The 18,467-nt window shown below is 45.8% G+C and overlaps 4 protein-coding genes across 4 annotated transcripts; 2 read left to right on the top strand and 2 right to left on the bottom strand.

The window, feature by feature from the left end:
* Positions 1-380: 380 nt before the first annotated feature.
* Positions 381-5,302, top strand: F4813DRAFT_361363 (TPR-like protein). The gene is made up of 2 exons (XM_049243518.1): positions 381-621; positions 717-5,302. The coding sequence occupies exons 1-2, from the start codon at positions 503-505 to the stop codon at positions 4,849-4,851; spliced, it is 4,254 nt and encodes a 1,417-aa protein (XP_049098999.1). The 5' UTR covers positions 381-502; the 3' UTR covers positions 4,852-5,302.
* Positions 5,303-5,566: 264 nt separating this feature from the next.
* Positions 5,567-8,260, bottom strand: F4813DRAFT_88959 (DNA-directed RNA polymerase I subunit RPA34.5-domain-containing protein). Its single transcript, XM_049249007.1, has 3 exons — positions 7,313-8,260; positions 6,940-7,253; positions 5,567-6,886 (listed from the first exon to the last, which is right to left on the bottom strand). The coding sequence occupies exons 1-3, from the start codon at positions 7,999-8,001 to the stop codon at positions 6,282-6,284; spliced, it is 1,608 nt and encodes a 535-aa protein (XP_049098998.1). The 5' UTR covers positions 8,002-8,260; the 3' UTR covers positions 5,567-6,281.
* A 319-nt stretch (positions 8,261-8,579) lies between these two features.
* F4813DRAFT_88942 (uncharacterized protein) lies at positions 8,580-11,341 on the top strand. The gene is made up of 3 exons (XM_049249005.1): positions 8,580-9,242; positions 9,293-9,580; positions 9,633-11,341. Exons 1-3 carry the CDS (start codon positions 8,778-8,780, stop codon positions 11,163-11,165), a joined length of 2,286 nt encoding a protein of 761 aa, XP_049098997.1. The 5' UTR covers positions 8,580-8,777; the 3' UTR covers positions 11,166-11,341.
* F4813DRAFT_88945 (glycoside hydrolase family 67 protein) lies at positions 11,342-14,498 on the bottom strand. The gene is made up of 2 exons (XM_049249006.1): positions 12,216-14,498; positions 11,342-12,155 (listed from the first exon to the last, which is right to left on the bottom strand). The coding sequence occupies exons 1-2, from the start codon at positions 14,089-14,091 to the stop codon at positions 11,518-11,520; spliced, it is 2,514 nt and encodes an 837-aa protein (XP_049098996.1). The 5' UTR covers positions 14,092-14,498; the 3' UTR covers positions 11,342-11,517.
* Positions 14,499-18,467: the final 3,969 nt, after the last annotated feature.

Raw genomic sequence — 18,467 nt, 5'->3', positions numbered from 1 at the left:
CGTTAAACAAGCATTTATTTAGTGGTCCTTAGTTTCGGACAGCAAACCGCAGCTGATCCAATGTATGCTATGTATGTAGAATTGGTTGGATAGGTAATGGTTGGATAACAATAGTTGTACGTAGAAAGTGTGCACAAGAAGAAGTAGCATCCACATGCGTTAGACACAAGACGACATCAATAAGTTAAGCAATGCGACGGTGTTACCAAACCTTAACTTTTCCTACCTAGTTAACCTTAGGTGCTAATTGAAGAGCCGATGTTTTACCTGCAGATCCCAGTTTTTCGCTGACCCGAAGTCTTACCGAGACCCACTTGCCGGCTGCTATGTGCGCCCGAAACACAGTTGTTTGGGAAACAACGTTTGGCCAATACCAACCCAAAAAAGAATTTAAAAAGAATTTAAAAATCAATGATGAAATACCAGACGCACCTTTGTAAATTTCGCATCCCCAGTCGTACCAAGACATGAAACTCAACATCCCCAATACAACCTCTCTAAGATGGCGAGCATCAAGGCCTCATTGAAGGCTATTAACCATGCTATTCGCGAAAAGAGATGGGACGACGCCTTGTCGCAGGCCGAAAATGTCATTAGCAGAGATGCGAATAACTACCAGGCGTACGTAGCTCATTCTGCCAATTCTGCCAATTCTGCCAATTCTGCCAATTCTGCCAAGAGTCCTCTACCGTTGAAGAATCTGACATTTGTACTAGCTACGTATTCAAGGCATTCGCCTTAGATAAGAAGGATCTACCAGAACTAGCCGAAGATGCGTATAAGACAGCTATTGGCATTCGATCCGATGCTCAAGCATGGCAAGGCTTAGTCAAGGTTTACGAGAAGCAAGGTCCAAAGGCCATCCAAAAGTATCAGCAGGCTGCTCTTAAGCTTGCTGAGATCTTCAGAGATGCTGATGACATTTACAAATGTCAAGATGTTATTGACAAGTTCATCAACTTCGTCCGTACCCTTGGTGATCGGACTCAATACATCCAGGCCCTTCGTCTCATACTCCCCAATAGTCCCATCTATCCCGCTCTCGAAGGCCGTGTTCCTCATCCCGCTAAAACTTACGAAACGATAGCCCAAATCCTAGAGGTCGATGAGAAGAAACGCATCAATACCCTCATTGGCGAACGGCGTACGAGATTAGGCGCTAAACTCAGCGAGGTGACCGTCGAGGTCAATCGCGAAGTCCTCTGTCAGAGCGAGCTAGGCGAAATCTATGAGCAGCTCATCCTCTGGACTCAAGATGACGATGCTAGGCGTCAGTACGAGGAGAAGTTACTCCAATTTCGATATGACCGCCTGCTGGTTACTACAGCTCCGAACAAAGCCAGCGAGCTCCAAGTAGTGCAGAAACTAGCAAACGACATGGTTATCATCAAGCATCCCTTCAAACTTGCATGGGATATCACAATTGAGTGGCGGGACCATAAAGAGATCAAGAATTGGGACGTCAATGTGCTCAATGAATATTGTTCTTTTTTTCCTAATTCTGACCTCTATCGTGTCTTAACTGGGTTTATGACGAGCGACTTATCTCCTTTCCCAAAAAAAGAGCCAGAAGCTCCAGCTACTGTACCTACATCTGAGGCTGATAGTGAAAGCGAAGACGATGAAGACGGTGGCGCGCCAACATCGGTAGTTCCTTACACTGATGAAGATAGACTCTTGATGATGACAGAAGGAATTTCAACTACCAATTCTTTGCTCGCTCACAGATTGATGGGGGAGTACTATCAGCACTTAGAAGAACATGAAAGCAACGTTGAGCTCATGAGAAAGGCTATGAAAATAATGGTCACAGAAACCGAAAAGACCGGGAAGGTCTTTACGAACGCTAATCAATCTTTCATGCTCTATTTAGGCACTGCGTTGGTATTCTACCAATCTCCAAGAAACCACGGCGAAGCGAAGTTCCTTTTCGACAAAGTACTCGAGGTAGATCCTACGTCAACTTCTGCTATGATTGGCGTTGGTCTTATATACGAAGAAGAGGAGGAGTACGATCAAGCAATTGAGTTCTTAGAGCGCGCACTCAAGGGTGATAGTGCCAATCTCCGTGTACGTGCAGAGGTTGGCTGGCTATTTTCATTGAAGGGCGATTATACACGCGGCAAGGCAGAGCTTGAATCCCTACTACCACTTATGACGCGTGCTTCGGTTTCTAAAGATTTGTTGGCCCAGACGCAATATCGGTTAGGCTGCTGCATTTGGAATCTGGACACCTCAAAAGCTGCTAGGGAGAGCCGCAGCGGTGCATATGCCTACTTTCTAAGCGCACTAAAGAGCAATTTCAGTTATGCACCAGCATACGGTAGTCTCGGAATTTACTATGAAGATTATGCGGGAGATAAGAAGAGGGCCCGAAAATGCTTTCTCAAAGCTGTAGAGCTTTCTTCAGCAGAAGTCGAGTCTGCCGAGAGGCTGGCACGGTCGTTTGCCGACGACGGAGATTGGGATCGGGTTGAGTTAGTGGCGCAGCGAGTAGTAGATTCAGGCAGAGTCAGACCACCTCCCGGATCGAAGAAGAAAGGGATCAGCTGGCCTCTTTCTGCACTGGGGGTCGCGGAACTAAATAAGCAAGATTATCCTAAGGCCATCGTCTCATTTCAACATGCTTTGCGGATAGCTCCCGAAGATTACCATTCGTGGGTCGGTCTAGGGGAGAGTTATCATAGCTCCGGAAGATATATTGCCGCAACGAAAGCAATTCAGGCTGCGCAGAAGCTGGAAGAGCAGATGGATCATAGTAAGATCGGCGACACTTGGTTTACCAAGTATATGCTTGCTAATGTCAAGCGTGAGCTTGGCGAATTCGATGAAGCCATCGCCTTGTACCATGGGGTTATTTCAACTCGGCCGGAAGAGGAAGGCGTCGCAATAGCTTTGATGCAGACTATGGTCGAAAATGCTTCAGATTGCGTGGAGAAAGGCATATTCGGTAAATCAGTCGAACTGGCGACCAATACTTTGACTTTTGCGCTCACCGTGCCTACAAAGATCACCAACACGTTCAATTTCTGGAAAGTAGTTGGCGATTCATGCTCCATTTTTGCTTCTGTCCAGAGTCGTTTGCATGACTTTCCGACTGACAACGTCCGGAAACTACTTGACCTTGGTGCAGAAGATAAGTCTGCATACGCGGTACTGGAAGATGTCGATAATGTGGGCAGAGAAGTTGTTTTTGCTGAAGGCATCTTTCCAGATGATGAGCAGCTTGGGGTTGATCTTACGCGATGTTTACATGCCACCATCTTAGCCCACAAGCGAGCAATTCATGAGTCGGCCAACGATATTCACGCTCAAGCGGTTGCATATTACAACTTAGGCTGGGCCGAAAACCGTGCACACCTTTGCCTCCCTTCGCAGCTCCGAGTTCAGTCCAGTAGATACCAGAAAGCTGCTGTCCGGTGCTTTAAACGTGCCATTGAACTAGAGGCTGGGAATCCGGAATTCTGGAACTCACTAGGTGTTGTCACGAGCGAAATAAACCCATCTGTGGCGCAGCATGCATTTGTCCGGAGCCTGTTCCTCAATGAAAGAAGCCCACATACATGGTCGAATCTTGGCGCTCTTGCACTACTCCAGAATGACATTCAACTCGCTAATGAAGCTTTTACGCGAGCACAGTCTAATGACCCCGATTATGCCCATGCCTGGCTAGGCCAAGGCTTCGTCGCCCTTCTTTACGGTGATCCTAAAGAAGCTCGCAGCTTATTCACCCATGCAATGGATATCTCAGAGTCATCTTCACTACTAACCAGACGCCAATACCCCACGTCTCTATTCGACTACGTACTCTCAAGTCCGTCGGATTTAAGTGTTTCGTCTCTCATCCAACCATTATTTGCACTCAACCAATTACGTCGTCTCAATCCTCAAGATCTTTCGTATCAGCATCTATCGACGCTATACCAAGAGCGAACGAATGACAGCCTTAGAGCAATAGACACTCTCGAGAAGGCGTGTGAACAGTTGGAGACGACTTACGAAGCCACCGAGTCCGCGGAGTCACTCGGGCGATTTGCCTTAGCTAAAACGGACTTGGCTCGATCTTATCTCTCGGCTGCTCGATACGCAGAAGCTGTTGACTGCGGGGAAATGGCTTTGCAATTAAGCAGCGATGAGTCCGCAAACGAACTAACAGCCGAACAACGCAGAAAAGCTAGATTATCAGCACACTTGACGGTCGGTTTAGCAGAGTATTTCTCTAAGAACATTGATGCAGCCGTGTCGTACTTTGAAACGGCACTAAGTGAATCCAACGGCAACCCAGATGCAGTTTGCGTCCTAGCTCAGATGCTATGGGCTACGGGTACGGATGATGGTCGAGAAAGAGCCCGCACTATTCTGTTCGATGTGATAGAGAAGGACTTAAGCCACGTACAATCTGTGCTTCTTCTGGGTATCATAGCATTGCTCGATGAAGATGAGGAGTCTCTCGACGCCGTTGTCTCGGAGCTCCAAACACTCCGTACCAGTGATAAAGTTACTGATACGGAGCGTTCTCAAATTGGAGAAGTGTTCCGCGCCGTAGCTGCCCTATCAGAGAATAGTACAGAGGACGATATCCTTACTCAGCTTCAAAACGACGTTATGTTATACCCGCATCTCCCACACGGATGGTCGAGATTAGCCGAGGTTAGCGGGGAAGAATATCCAGCAGATATGGCCTTGAACGTGGCACTGAAGGCCATACCACCGAGGGGAGAACTAGGTGCTATAGATCTTGCCGATGCGTATGCGGGTACTGGTAAAGTTGCCGATGCTCAGACGGCGATCTTCGTCGCTCCTTGGAACAGCAATGGCTGGGAGTCTCTAAGTAGTGCAGTTAACTGCTGATTGACTGCACTTATGACACTCGGTATGCTACACAATTCCATTTAATTTCATTTTGCACCTTTTAGCTGTTATGATGATACCTATGTCAAAAATATGTTTCAAGACGGGGCTGAGATCTTCATTGATGCATAACTATCCTATCTGATACAGCTTGTCATTTTAATCTTATCTCCTCGACTTCCGGTATATGTTAGTGATGAGCTAACTCAATACAACTAGGTTCGCATCCTTGACGATGGCGTTCGGTATGGCGACATAGCAGCACTGAGGTGCATGTATGATGGGGGATATGGATAGCGGAAATGCTATGTGCCATGAAAAGAAATGAATGACGACAACATGACAGATATGATTGGAAGTCTCACGAGGTTCTATACCTAAGATACCCAACCTAGGTACTTAGCAGACGAAAACCAAATTCTGGCCTAATCAATCTGAGAAAGACAAACAGTATGACAATCCGCCCAATTAATTTATGTATGTCGCCACAGCTTAACAATACACAAATTGTTAGGACGGTCTATTAAGTTATGGGTTAGTAAATGCCAAGATTTCACATCCCAAGGCACGTAAACTTGGCCTACGGTGCCATGCGAATAGGTTACATTATGTTATTGAACGGTGATATTTGATTTTATATCAGAGTCCGGGCATAGTAGAAACCAAATAGAAATTTGACAACTAACGTTACTGACATTGTCAAGATATTGGTAATAGCAACAACTTACCTGATATAAGCAATCATAGAGTTATATTGGGTATTGCTAGGGAAGGCCACATGTTGTGTGACTACCAGGTAATTACGAGCTACACTCTGGTCAAGGATTAAGTCACGATTGGCTTTGTTTGGGCTGGCTGGCTGGTTTCGTCAGTCCCCGACAATAGACTGGGCTATGTGTGCCTACCTAAACAGCGATTCCGAACTGGCAACTGGATACTCTATAAAATACCTAAAGCCATAATTCACATTACTATGGAATGAGTGCATCGAATCTGCTTAACCTCTATTGCTAACTTCCTAGCCTAGTACTTTTGATATTGGCCCGCCTAACCGCACCCTATCCATACGAGTGCCAGGAAAAAGACCAAGACTATCGGATAAACCGCTTTTGGTATCTCAAGAAAAGGAGTGATGAGACCGCACTACCATAATTCATGTCCCATCGACGCCGCGTGTCAACCTTTGTAGGAATAATCATACGCAAACGCACCTGAGTCTACCGATTTTGCTGGTAAACCACATTTCATCAGGTTCCCTACCTCCAGTAGACTATCTCGCATATAGGCGGCGACGTGCGCCCGATAATGCCACGAGCAAAATTCCGTCGGATAGATCCACCACTTGTTAGCTGAATGCATGCATGCAAGTATAACAAAATGTCGATGCAAGCCCCAAAATTGTAGGCTACGCAACTTCAGTCCTCCCCAACTTAACGGTTCATGCTAAAAACTTTAGGTACAGGGACTGGAGTCTGTTTCGTTGACTGTATCGAGTACTTTGATTTTTCCTTCTTCGCCTTCTTGTTGCTGGGGGTACCATTTGGCGTCTGGGTCGAGACAGGTGTTTCCTTATTGGAGCTCGAAACCTTGGAAGATGCAGGTTTAGTGGTCTTAAGTCTCTTTGCAGACTTCTCCTGAGGCCGAGGCTCTTGGATCGGAGTTGGTTTGCTCTCTCCTTCAGGTTGTTTTCGCTTCAGCTTCCCATTGACAGCAGCTGGCTTCTTGGATTTCTTCGAATTGGTCGGGGTAGGTAATACCACCGAGTCTCTGTCGGATGCACTCTCTGACTCGTTGTCCGATTCGGATGAAGAAACTGCTCGCTTTGCGGGTGCAGGACGAGATTCCGAGGACTGAACCTGTGGAATAGGGCTAGGGACGCCAATAGGGGTGAAACGGGGTCTTAGACCCTGTGGCTGCTCTCGAATAGCCTTCGGTATTGGTGTATAATCCTCAGTAGCAGTAGCACTGACAGTGCCACCAGGTCCGAATTTAGCTATACGACGGAGATGCACAGTTGAGTCGATTCCACGATTCACTTCTGATTGTTAACTATTGTTTAAAATTGGGAAACTAGGAAGCGCGACTTACGAGAAGTATAGTTATCCCCTCCTTGTGAAGGGATAAGTAACTGGATCTGTGTGCTAGTGGCATGCGACTCAAGATCTAGGCCGTAATCGTCGCCTTTATGATTCAGTAATGCTTCTCCGGGAGTTGCCTTGGACAGATCAATCTCCATATCTCTGAGCACAGTAATCGGTAATGAGGCTGGTGCAGTAAAATACCACACCTGCTTCCCCTCTAAGTTAGTTTTGCTGAAAAACTCTGTAATTTCTTTGGCAGGGTTGTCGGATGAAGCTTTGCGAATCGCAAATTCAGAGCTATTAAGCCAGCCAGGCCGGGAGCTAGAATAGCGGCATTAGCTTGTAGTCCACCAAGATAGATGTACGACTCCGGAACTTACACTTCAGAAACATCATTACCATTAACTCTAGAAATGGCAACCTTGTCACTATCTATCTCCACATCATGCGCTTCCTCGCTGTCGTCATCGGAACCGCTATCGCTAGCCTCGTCGCTAGAAGATTCGGCCTCAACAGCGCGTTGTGCACTGGTCTTTTCATCATCACTTTCGCTTTCCGATGAGCTCTCTGCTTCCTCCTTATCCTTATTTCCTCCCTTCACTGCCGCGCCACCCTTAGCCGGGCTGTCGCTAGAATCCGAACTCTGGGAGTCGGGATCGGATTCGGATTCGGATTCGGATTCGGATCCCTCAGGACTTGTGGAAGCTGCTGCCTTGGTTGAAACTTTAGATGATGGTGATGCGCCTGCATTCGGGATAGTCTTGGTAGGCTCTGACTTGGCAGCTTTCGCTTTTGGTTCAGCAGCCTTGCGCTTGGTTGCCTGCTTTGCAGCGTACTTGCTCTTGGCAGCCTTGAGGTCATTTTCGCTATCGCTGCCACTTTGAGAGCTGTCGTCGGAGCTGCTAGTGCCATTATCATCTTCGCTACTGGTATCCTTAGGTAGCTTTTGATTCTTTTGTAACTGGATGGAACCCGGAGGATTAGTTTTGGAGGCAGTTTTCTTGTCACGAACAGTTGAAGCCATATCGCTGAGTGATCCCATCGGGATTCGAGGGCGATGCTTCGACATTGTGAATATATGTGCAGGGCGGCAACGAGGATGTGAAAGTAGGCTTCTGAGCGCAAAATGCGACAGGAATATAAGTTTAAAAAATATTCCTCAAGGAACCCGATAAAATGCTCGTTAATCGAGCTAAACTCGTTCAAAAACCTGTGAGAAATTTTCTCTGAGAAGTGCCAATTGGAGAGGTGGTGGTGGCGTTGAGAATATCAAAAAGGTGAAATATTACATGTAATTGATAAAGTAACTTTCACGCTGAGCCTCTAAGCGTACAAATTTTTTGGAGAGCTCTTGATGCTAGACGCGGCGCGCTTCCTTATCAGGGCAGTCGCGGGCCCGGGGTGATGTGGGACAATCAGTAGGTACCTGGATAGGTACTTTGATAAATGAACTTACCTAGGTAATCCGAGATGGACGGAAGATTATAGATCCGGCATTTCACAAGGTTCAATTCCGTGCATCCAATCCAGTTTGTACATGTACATTTAAAATGCACAAATGTACATATGCACGCACCTGCATAAGCCCCACTAATAAATTGTGTAGAGGAGCTTTTTTATCAACTTGGTAGATTGGAACCTTGGAACTCCCATCTTTATCTTGTATTGGATGGCAAATGGTTAATACCAACTCAACAAAGTCTCATATTTTCTTACAAGCTTTAATGAATGTAAGATGCAATGGCCATGAATAAGAAGAGGAAATTCAATATATCAGAACCTCCACCAGGTGCGTTTAACCCTATATTGTTGTTATAATTGATAGGTAGTTTCTATAGATGGTGGATGAATACTTATATCCCATTAGCCATGAGCGCCTTTGCTCTTCGCAAAAGACTTCTTAACCAGCAAACTACCACTACATCATTGAATGTGGACGCAGATTATGAGACCATATCGGCCCCTAAAGCCTCATCAACATTGGATACTTCGGAGACTAGCAAGATTCCAAGTCCAAAGAAGACAAGGAAGGCCCTACATGTTCAACCACTACCGAGTGTTAATAACGAACCCGATATCAGCGTGAAGGACACAATACCAGAAAGTTTATCTCTTTCAAAAGACAATACCGTTGTCTTTGGCTCTCCTAATATCCCACCTAGAAGTTCCTCGCCTTCTATAGCCGATGATGAGATATCGGTGAAGCCGGTTAAGGCACTACCAGTCCACCTCTCTAACTTTAAGCCGTCCAAAAGCAACTACCAAAAACGAAAAGATGGGAGGATACTGTTAAAGTTATTTGATGGAGAGGTTTGCTTCCCCTACTCAAAATTCTAGAAACCCGGGCTTACAAATAGTAGCGCTTAGTGATTCTCGGCAGCTATGGCATACGCGTGAAATCTGGAGAGATAACTCTCAATGGCGCGGTGCTAAGGATGTCAGAAAGTGTGTATTGGGTGAATGCGCCACATTGTCACGCACTGCCTGTCCTTAGATGCTCAGATGATGCTAGCCTAGAACTGCTCCCTCATCCAGTCGCTGCCGGTCTGAGAAGTTTAGGGAAGCTCGCTCCTCAGTTCAGGAAGCTCTGGAATGAAACTAATTTATCGTCAAACAACACCATTTCACCCTACCCAACATTTGTAATAGTAAGGATCATCGAGGTATTTCAATAAGCTATGCAGCTGACGATGCCCATAGTTATATACTTCAGCAGATGGCCCAAAGAAAACAATGCTGCAGGATTTAGTATCCCCACCAGAGTGGAATAGGGAGATTGCTAAATTAGTCGATATTTCAAGCTCGAAACCCAGCTCTTTTATGATCACTGGGCCAAAATCTTCTGGTAAATCCACATTTGGCAAGTTACTTGCGAACCGACTCATCACGGATCAGTCAAGTAGCTCCAAACGCAGAGTCCACCGCGGGGTAGCTGTGCTTGACCTTGACCCAGGACAGCCTGAATACTGCGTCGCCGGCCAAGTTGCTCTTGTATTCCTAACTGAGCCCGTGTTTAGTCCCTCGTTCTGTCGTCCTCTTCCTTGTCCAGAGCTACAGATCGTTCGGTCTCATGCGTTAGCATCCATATCTCCAGCCTCCGATCCTGAGTTGTATCTAGAGGCTGCAATGGATCTTATAACGCACTATCGGAATTCTCTAGGGCGTTACCCCCTTATCATAAACACCCCGGGATGGATCCAAGGAACAGGGCTTGACCTTCTTACATCCCTCATCACTAGTTCACGGCCTACCGAGGTGCTATATATGTCTGAGTCCGGTCCAGCTGAAGTAGTAGAGGTTCTACAGGAATCGTGTAGGACTACTACCTTTTCTACACTCCCTTCCCAGGCCTCTCAGCTTGCCTCGAGAACAGCAGCACATCTCCGTTCAATGCAGACTATGTCATACTTCCATGCAGAACCACAAAGCTCTGGTATTGATGGTCATTGGGTTCAGTGGAATAACAAGCCACTGACAACTGTACCTCCTTGGCAAGTCAGCTATAAAGGTCCTGGGCGGGGGATATTCGGAATCATGTGTTATGATTACCAAACACCCATGAATTTATTAGCCGACGCAGTTAATGGCACCATTCTCGCGGTTGTAGGAGTCGAAAGCGTCCAAGCGTTTAGATATCCTGAGGAGCATGCTATGTTACCTAGCGATACGACTTCTGATGCGATGGATATAGATAGGCCTGATGAAGGACCCCAGAAATCCATGTCCTCGTCCTTTTCGACATTGGCTAGAGATATTATTGTTACGACACCCGAAGGCATTCCATTCATCGACACGACGAACGGAATTACTCTTAACCCTAAATTCTCCCACTCTCTTGGCTTAGCCCTCGTTCGCGGCATCGACGTCAAGAATGGTATGCTCCAACTTTTGACACCTTTACGACAGGAGAAGATAGAAGAAATTACCTCGAGAGGAGGGGAAATCGTTCTTGTTAGTGGAAAGTTCGATACGCCGAGCTGGGCTTATACTGAAGAGCTATATTATCGGGCTCATGAAGAGGCAGACGACGGAGCAGATGCAGACGAGACGATTGACATGGTTGATGATACTGGATATATCTCTGACGCTGAAGATAACGATTTAGAAGGGTCTACAGATACGACATTGGTGCCGTGGGTAGAGGTTTTACATGGAAACCAGAAACGTGGCATCGGCTCGAAAGTGTGGAGAGTGAGGCGCGACCTCGGTCGCGTTGGTAATGCCATCAATTAATTAATTTATTGGGTTTTATTACCCGATTTACTGAACTCTGAAGCTCCCATGGCATACAGGCCGCGTTCAAGAAACAATGATCTGATGCTATTACCAGTCCACCGTTGTTGGTTCCGCATCGAAGCTCAACGCTACACGGCATCATCACAAGCATGCGGTAGCGTTTACTATTCACAAATTCCTATGTACCTATTCCACAGCATTCACATGAATCAAATGATGAGCTGGGATGAAATGAATTTGATAATCCCATACTTAGTTCTTATATGTACATATAAGCTAACATATACTACCTACATATTGAAACTACAATAGATATCAACAAATAAATTACAGCAGAATGCCAAAGCGATCAATCCACTACGCCCGGTGGTAGCACTGCGATATAATCCAGCGGTGCCGTCTCGCGTCCATTAGCCTTAGCATCGACGCGCACCACATCTCCCTCTTTGATCTCGACGCCCTTAAACGTGATCCTCGTCGCCGAGTGTCCGTCGATGCCCCTCGTCAGCGTAAACCCAAGCCTATCCTCGTTATCGCCGACCCACGACCCAATACTCTTGTCGTTCAAAAACAGCTCGTACGACGCCTTGCCCTCGTATAGATCGTAGTAAGCAACAGCTAGATCGTACGTTCCAGCCGTGTAGTTTAGCGTGACGGAGACGCTTGCCGAGCTTGAGTTTCCGACGCTTTGGACGATGCGCAGACCGGAGGCTACTTCGAATGGGTTCACGGCTGTGACGCGGTATCCGCGCAGAGTCATGGATTCGGCTTCGACGCGCCATGGGTGCTTGCCTACGCGGTCTTGGGCATCAGCTATTCCGGATAGGTTGTGGTAGAACTCGTTGATGGCGTCGCGCCAGACGATTGCGTGGCCTGCTTGGTATGTTAGTCGGAACGCCATCTCGTCGAACCGCTGCTGGTCGATTAGGCCTTGCAGCTTGGCCCACTGCACGGAGAACGTGGCGGCTGTCTCGGCGCCTGCGTAGTCTGCAACGGAGTTAGCGATTAATTGATTATTTCGAGAAACTCTGCAGGGAATTCACATACGCGCATCATAGAAGTGTTGGATGACCGTCTTGCCGTTCTTTAACACGTGCGTGTAAGGGACGTGATGGAACCATAGCAGTAGATCATCCGGTGTCGTTTCAATATCCTCGAACATAGCGGCGACCTCTGCCGGGTATTGGCCCGCGTACCCGGTACCGTTCTTAACCGTACGGTCCATCCCGATGCTAAACGCGTCAGCCCGAGTCCACTGTCCCCACGGGTTGTTGTCCATCGATTGCGGGTTTGGCCCGAAATGCGGTCCAGTGATATCCGTAAGTGTCTGGATTCCTAGATTGCCTGTGTAATTCTCATACGCCGGCCAAGATTCCATCGACATGCGTGTAATAGTCTCGCGGATGGTATCGTCCAAGCCAAAAGTGAGCCGCGTCCAGTCTTCCAAGATCGCCACTTCATCGACCGTTGGGTCCCAGGCCAATCGACCATAGCCATATAAGTTGGACATGGCGAGATGTGTGCCAAGCCAAGTGGCATTTTGACCGACGTTTACGACAGCCGCGTAACCCGTAAGGCCTTTCTTATTAAAGCGCTTGCCGGAGAGGATATCAGAACCGATGACAGATTTCTCGCCGTCGATGCGCAAGTCGAAGTTGAGGATCTCTTTCCAAAGAGGCGGTAGATAAACCAAGTGGCACTGCTGGCCGAGATACTCTTGCGTAACTTGAAGTTCGATAGCCGATGCCGTCTGTTTTAAATGTGCGAAAAGCGGCGACGGAGCCTCCCGTACCTGGAAGTCAATCGGTCCATACTTGACTTGGACGACGACGTTATCGTCAAATTTGTCGTCGAGGTCGCGGAAGAAGTCAACGGCCGCGTTCGCTCTGTCGGCTTTCCAGTTACTCTCGTTAAGATTCTGATAATCATAGACAAAAGCGCGGAACATGACAATACCGCCATGCGGCTTGACGGCCTTTGCGAATAGATTGGCACCGTCAGAGAGCGTACGGTTGTACGTGAGCGGACCAGGCTGGCCCTCGGAGTTAGCCTTTACTAAGAAACCCGCCAAGTCGGGCACATGTTTGTAAAGCTTGTCCGTGATTCCAGTCCACCAGGCAATGACGGACTTGTCCAAGGGATCAAAGGTGTTTAATCCACCAAACGTCTGTGGCGACGCAAAGTTGAGCGAGATCCCGATTTTGACGCCCCATGGTCTCATTGCGTCGGCAACCTTAGCCAGCCCTGCCATATTCGTATCACTTAGGATCATGGCGTTCGCGTTGACGTTATTAATGATAATTCCATTAACGCGAATCGAAGCCAGGAGACGAGCATATTCGGCGACCCGCGTTACATTAGAGACCAGAGCGTTGTCCTTGAAGAAGATAGACAGGCCAGCGTAACCACGCTCGATAGTTCCGTCCATATTGTCCCATTGGTTTATCCATCGGATTGCTGCGCTGGGATTTGTAGCATAGGCGACCTCTGTAAAGTTTGCTTGGGCTAGCATAGACAAATACTCGAATGCACCATAAAGCGCACCACGTTCGTTTTGGCCCACGATTTCGACCGTGTCGCCCTTAGTACTAAGCCAGAAGCCATCTTCCTCGAGCTCAGGTGTTTCGATCGAGATGCCCGAGTCAGTAAAGGCAGCAATGGTTCCGACGACTATTGAAGGGCCTTCGCTTGTCTCATGCGTCACGTTAAGTGATTTGCCAAGGATCCCTTTAATGCCTTTTTGCAATTCTTGACTGGCGACGTAAATGGGACTTATTTTCGTGGCGTTAAGAGCGACGATGTTAGGGGGGACAGCAGCCTGTTTGACGATATTACATGGCAATCGAGCATATCGTAACCACGCGTTGAGCCCGTCTTCTGCAGCCACAAGGCCGAGAATAGCTAAAAACCAGAGTCCGCGCATTCTACTGTACCTGACCTAATCTTCCGCGATCTAGGTACGCACATAGATCTACACCTGGCAATCTACAGATATTGGGGCTCCCGTGTTTATACATAACGCCTACCCAGCACGATGGGACCTTATGTGGGAAAATTATAGACCCTATTGCCCAAGAACCAGGTTAATGAATAAGAGACTGTCTTTAGGCTAAATTCGGGGGCTATAAAGTAGCAGATCTTATCCATGGAGAATTGGCGTGGCATTCCACTTTCGGTATATTTATACACGAGCCCGTGGAGTCGTGTCTCCCTTCCCCGCAGATTCGGAAATGAAGATCCTCCAAACAGGAAAAGCTATTCCGTGCTGGACTTAAAGTTGGGGTAGCAGGGTAGATAGCCGAGCATGGGGCTAGTATCCTGGTTTCTTGGCTATACACATAAGGATCATGTTCTAAAAATCAAGTTATGTATACGTCAAACGACTGTCGAACCACGGAGCTAGCAGGTTGCGGAATTCATGGTTGAAAAGTCATATTATTTGTATAAAAAATGGTTGAAACGAATTTAAAGGTTCATGTTTCTATAACACCAATCTTTTAGTATATATTCTTCTCAGGACTTCCCTGAATGATATAGTATTGATTCGGACAGGGGACTGTGCTGTGCCATCCATACAATCCCAGCTAGTACGCATGGAGATGAGATCCGATTAGAAACCCTGTAAACGGACATATAATATGACCGATGATACAGAGCCTCATTGGGATATTATAACTTCAAGCTTACATAGTCCAGATCAGAAATGATTGAATGAATTAATAATGAATAATCCATTGAGCAACCCCTTTTTTCTGATTTAACATCACCTTCCCCCCCCCCTTCTCATCACACCTTACTTTATCAAGCTCAAGAAAATATATGGTAAAGAATATAAACCCTCAATAAACATACTACCCGATTCGCTGTTGGATAATTTTCACTAATAGTGGAATGGGCGCTAAATACTGGCATCATCATCTCTGGGTATTTGACAATCTATGGAGTGCAATAATATAAAATCAAATGAAACCGAACTTCTCTGGGTATCTGTATTATACATAGCACGACATCACAAAACTCTATGTTGGGTATTATCACAACACAGGTCATTGAAAGAGCCATATCACCCAAAGAAAGAAAAGTCCAAAGCCGTATGCAATCTAAAAAAGGTGAGCACAGAATAGAACAAAGTGATAAAATGCGGCAGAATAGGTGGATAGGACAAAGGATTGTGCGTAGGATGGCTGTTGAGAACTTCGATCTTGTCCAAAGGCATGCTATGTTATGCGCACCAGCCATAAAACCATACATATCAGAATTGGCAACGTGACTATGATTTTTCAGCTTTTGTTTTTATCAGCATTAACAGCATTCATCTTGGTGCCGCTAAAATGAGTCCCTACACTCAATACCGCGTTATTGACTGAAGGACGTCGTTGTGTTGTGTAAATAATAGAAGGTACTGGAACTTCTGGAATTTGTCGACCGGTTTGGTGATTTCTGCGGAGAATATTGTCAACAGAAGAGAGAACTTCTGAATGGTCCCTTCGAACCGACACGCTGAGCTGAGAAGAAGGCAGCGAGGCTAAGAGGACGTTGACTGGCACGGAAGTGTCCTGAGAAGGTGTAGATCTTGGATGGTGTTAGACTCATTACATGCGGAAGAGGTTTATGATGACGAAGTACGGGTAAAAATAAATTGAACTGGGGTCTCAGACACAACACTTACTCGATGGGTCCTTGGGTTGTATCGTTAACTTGATCCGTCCCCATATTTACCAAGACTAACTCAGAAAAATTTCAAAGTTACTCGAGGAATATTGTATGGGAAGTTGTAGTTTTTGTGATGTGGGCCCCAAGTGAAATTCAGTATAGTAATCTGACCTGGTTGGGGATGGAATGGGGTAACTGATGCTCGTTGAGTATGAGTTGTAAAATGCATAAACCCCTAATATCTTAGGACCAAGTAGCTGATTCGGTTATATGTGAGTCAGAGTTAATAGTAAGGGTGTTCGAAGAGGGAATGTAAATGGAATAGTGTTTCTGAGATAGTTCATGCCATTATATATACTTCCCAGCCGGCGAAGAGCTGGCTTAGTAGCTGGCTCTCAGTGGTCGATTAAACGGCGGAAAACGAGAAGGATTTCCCAAGAATATCTATGTAAAGTAGTATTTGATTATCGAATCAAATGTTTTAATTTATATGATGGTAAACGATGTACATAAAAAGCGTGGGATTGCATCTTCAGCTCGCTTCTATCTGTAGGTAGTAATGCCCACATATAGCAGCCTTTAGGTTAGCATACCTCTTTGCCTACCAAGATATATATAAAATGAATAAATATGCGTCTGGTTTTGCAGTGATAAAAACTATACGCCAGGATTTCGCAAAACGTTATCGTTATATAAACGAATAGCATCGAGTAGCTTCCAGGAGTCCAGATTAAGCTGAGATTTGGCCAGGTTCAACGGTCATTTATCTCTCCTAACTACGAGGCTGCAAGCACGCCATTGGCCTCTGATATTGTTGGTTCCGATTTTCGGGCTATTCTGTTTATGATGCTAATGCAACAAAATTATAATGATAGCTTATGCAACTGGTACTCTTAATTGTGATATACGATCACGGGTCGAATAGGCTAGTTGTGCAACTGATCCTTCCCTTGTCCTATACCTACTAGTTGCACAACCTATGCATATGTGTATATAGAGGACTATGTATTGGAGATGCTTGTTATTATTGTTGAACTATTATCGGCTGTTATTATAGTGTCCTTTCATTACTTTGGTTCGCTGAAGAGTTTGAACGCATGTTTCCTCGAAATCGTTCCCAGGACAACCACTTTTAGATAACATTAATTCAGGAACATTATATATCAATATATTCAATAAAATAGTAATCATTAATTGTAGGTCTAACGTGGTTGCCTCTGGCTGCTAGACTTAGGTATCTCGTAAAAGATACTGTTCAAGTAGTGATTCGCCTTGTGGTATTTAGTATGACCAATACACTGACGGGGTTAAAATTCTATGAGCATGATATACTCGAAGCCCAATACACTACAAGGCTGGGTACCTAAGGCGCACAAGGAAGAGAATACCAGTCTGATACGGCATTAATTTAGAAATAATGCTACGCAAATTGTTGATCGATATCCTACTGAAGTCAAAAGACGCGTGCTTTAACACAACACGGCGTAGTGAACCCAAGCCTTATATACTAGGTGATGATCAGACTTTAATAAACACACTCGGGATGATACTAAATGTAGGAACGATACACCCCCTTATTCATTGAAGCCACATGCAGTTCTTTATTGGAGACGTACATAGGTTTGCAGCAGGCAAAGGCTACGAGCCAAGAACGGTTGCCACAATGAATGTGACATAACTTCTGATAGACGTTTTGAAGGACGCTGCTTGTAGGCTTACAAGTAGCGAGACAGAGGGCTCAGCATGTGTATACCCAACAAATATGCCTGCAAACATTCTTGATAACAATTAGAAAGGACAAAAGGCTGATGGATGGAAAAACTCGAGAAAGGCGGTAAGCTACTGTATCCCCTTCTATCCGGTGAAGAGACTCGATTAATGATGTCAGACCGGTAGATTTGTTTTGTTTCTATATAATACTTCTTGCATTAGCTCTCGACTAGCAGCTCTGTTCTGGTGGAGCTTAATGCAACATGAGAACCGGTGAGCGTAAGCACACTTGAAACTATATAGACCGGCTCAACGAGTAGGCACGGGTAATTAGTGAATTAAGAACCTGGGAATGAATTCCGAGAGGCTCTCAACCGCTAGCCCTTTTTTATGGGTTAATATGGGGGTGATTTATATGAGACTGAAGAACTCGAAGGATTAATGTTTATGTGAAGATTCTAGATGAGACATTCATAGCAAGAAAACGACCAGCATGTATATCCACAGGTTCCCGAAGCTAGCTAGCTTAGAGTTCCTCGCGGAATAGAGAAGTTATTCCCTTGCGTCCCGTGATAGTGTAAGTATGTTTATCCCATCATTCTGAATAATAAATACAAGTACTCAGATTAAAAGTAAGTACTGTATATCACGCGCCCATCTGTCGACTGTGACTTGGACCCCCGCAACTCCAATATTTGGATAGATGAAGTACAATTGAGGTTAATATACGGTAAGCTCTGCTTACCTAATTTCTTAAAAGGATATATGTGGTTTATTAAAAGCCTTGGCTTAAGATGCCTAAATGAGATGTGTGTCTACGTACTTGAGCCATTCTTTTACTTATGGGTATAAAAGGGGTACGTACCTGATACGTAAATGGACATGAGCCTATCTGATCAATGACTAGTCAGATATATGGGCAAGCCGACGGACACA

The sequence above is a fragment of the Daldinia decipiens genome, assembly GCF_022478715.1.
Source record: "Daldinia decipiens strain CBS 113046 unplaced genomic scaffold F4813scaffold_19, whole genome shotgun sequence".
Classification (NCBI taxonomy): Eukaryota; Fungi; Ascomycota; class Sordariomycetes; order Xylariales; family Hypoxylaceae; genus Daldinia; species Daldinia decipiens.
The sequence above is the reverse complement of the archived record's forward strand: the minus strand, read 5'-3'. Positions and strand labels throughout refer to the sequence as shown.

Coding starts and splice junctions, on each gene's coding strand:
- F4813DRAFT_361363 (XM_049243518.1), top strand. CDS start 503: ATGGCGAGCATCAAGGCCTCATTGAAGGCTATTAACCATGCTATTCGC. Junction 622..716: donor GATGCGAATAACTACCAGGC/GTACGTAGCTCA, acceptor CATTTGTACTAG/CTACGTATTCAAGGCATTCG.
- F4813DRAFT_88959 (XM_049249007.1), bottom strand. CDS start 8,001: ATGTCGAAGCATCGCCCTCGAATCCCGATGGGATCACTCAGCGATATG. Junction 7,254..7,312: donor GGTAATGATGTTTCTGAAGT/GTAAGTTCCGGA, acceptor CCGCTATTCTAG/CTCCCGGCCTGGCTGGCTTA. Junction 6,887..6,939: donor AGGGGATAACTATACTTCTC/GTAAGTCGCGCT, acceptor AACAATCAGAAG/TGAATCGTGGAATCGACTCA.
- F4813DRAFT_88942 (XM_049249005.1), top strand. CDS start 8,778: ATGAATACTTATATCCCATTAGCCATGAGCGCCTTTGCTCTTCGCAAA. Junction 9,243..9,292: donor TAAAGTTATTTGATGGAGAG/GTTTGCTTCCCC, acceptor TACAAATAGTAG/CGCTTAGTGATTCTCGGCAG. Junction 9,581..9,632: donor CCTACCCAACATTTGTAATA/GTAAGGATCATC, acceptor CGATGCCCATAG/TTATATACTTCAGCAGATGG.
- F4813DRAFT_88945 (XM_049249006.1), bottom strand. CDS start 14,091: ATGCGCGGACTCTGGTTTTTAGCTATTCTCGGCCTTGTGGCTGCAGAA. Junction 12,156..12,215: donor CCAACACTTCTATGATGCGC/GTATGTGAATTC, acceptor ACTCCGTTGCAG/ACTACGCAGGCGCCGAGACA.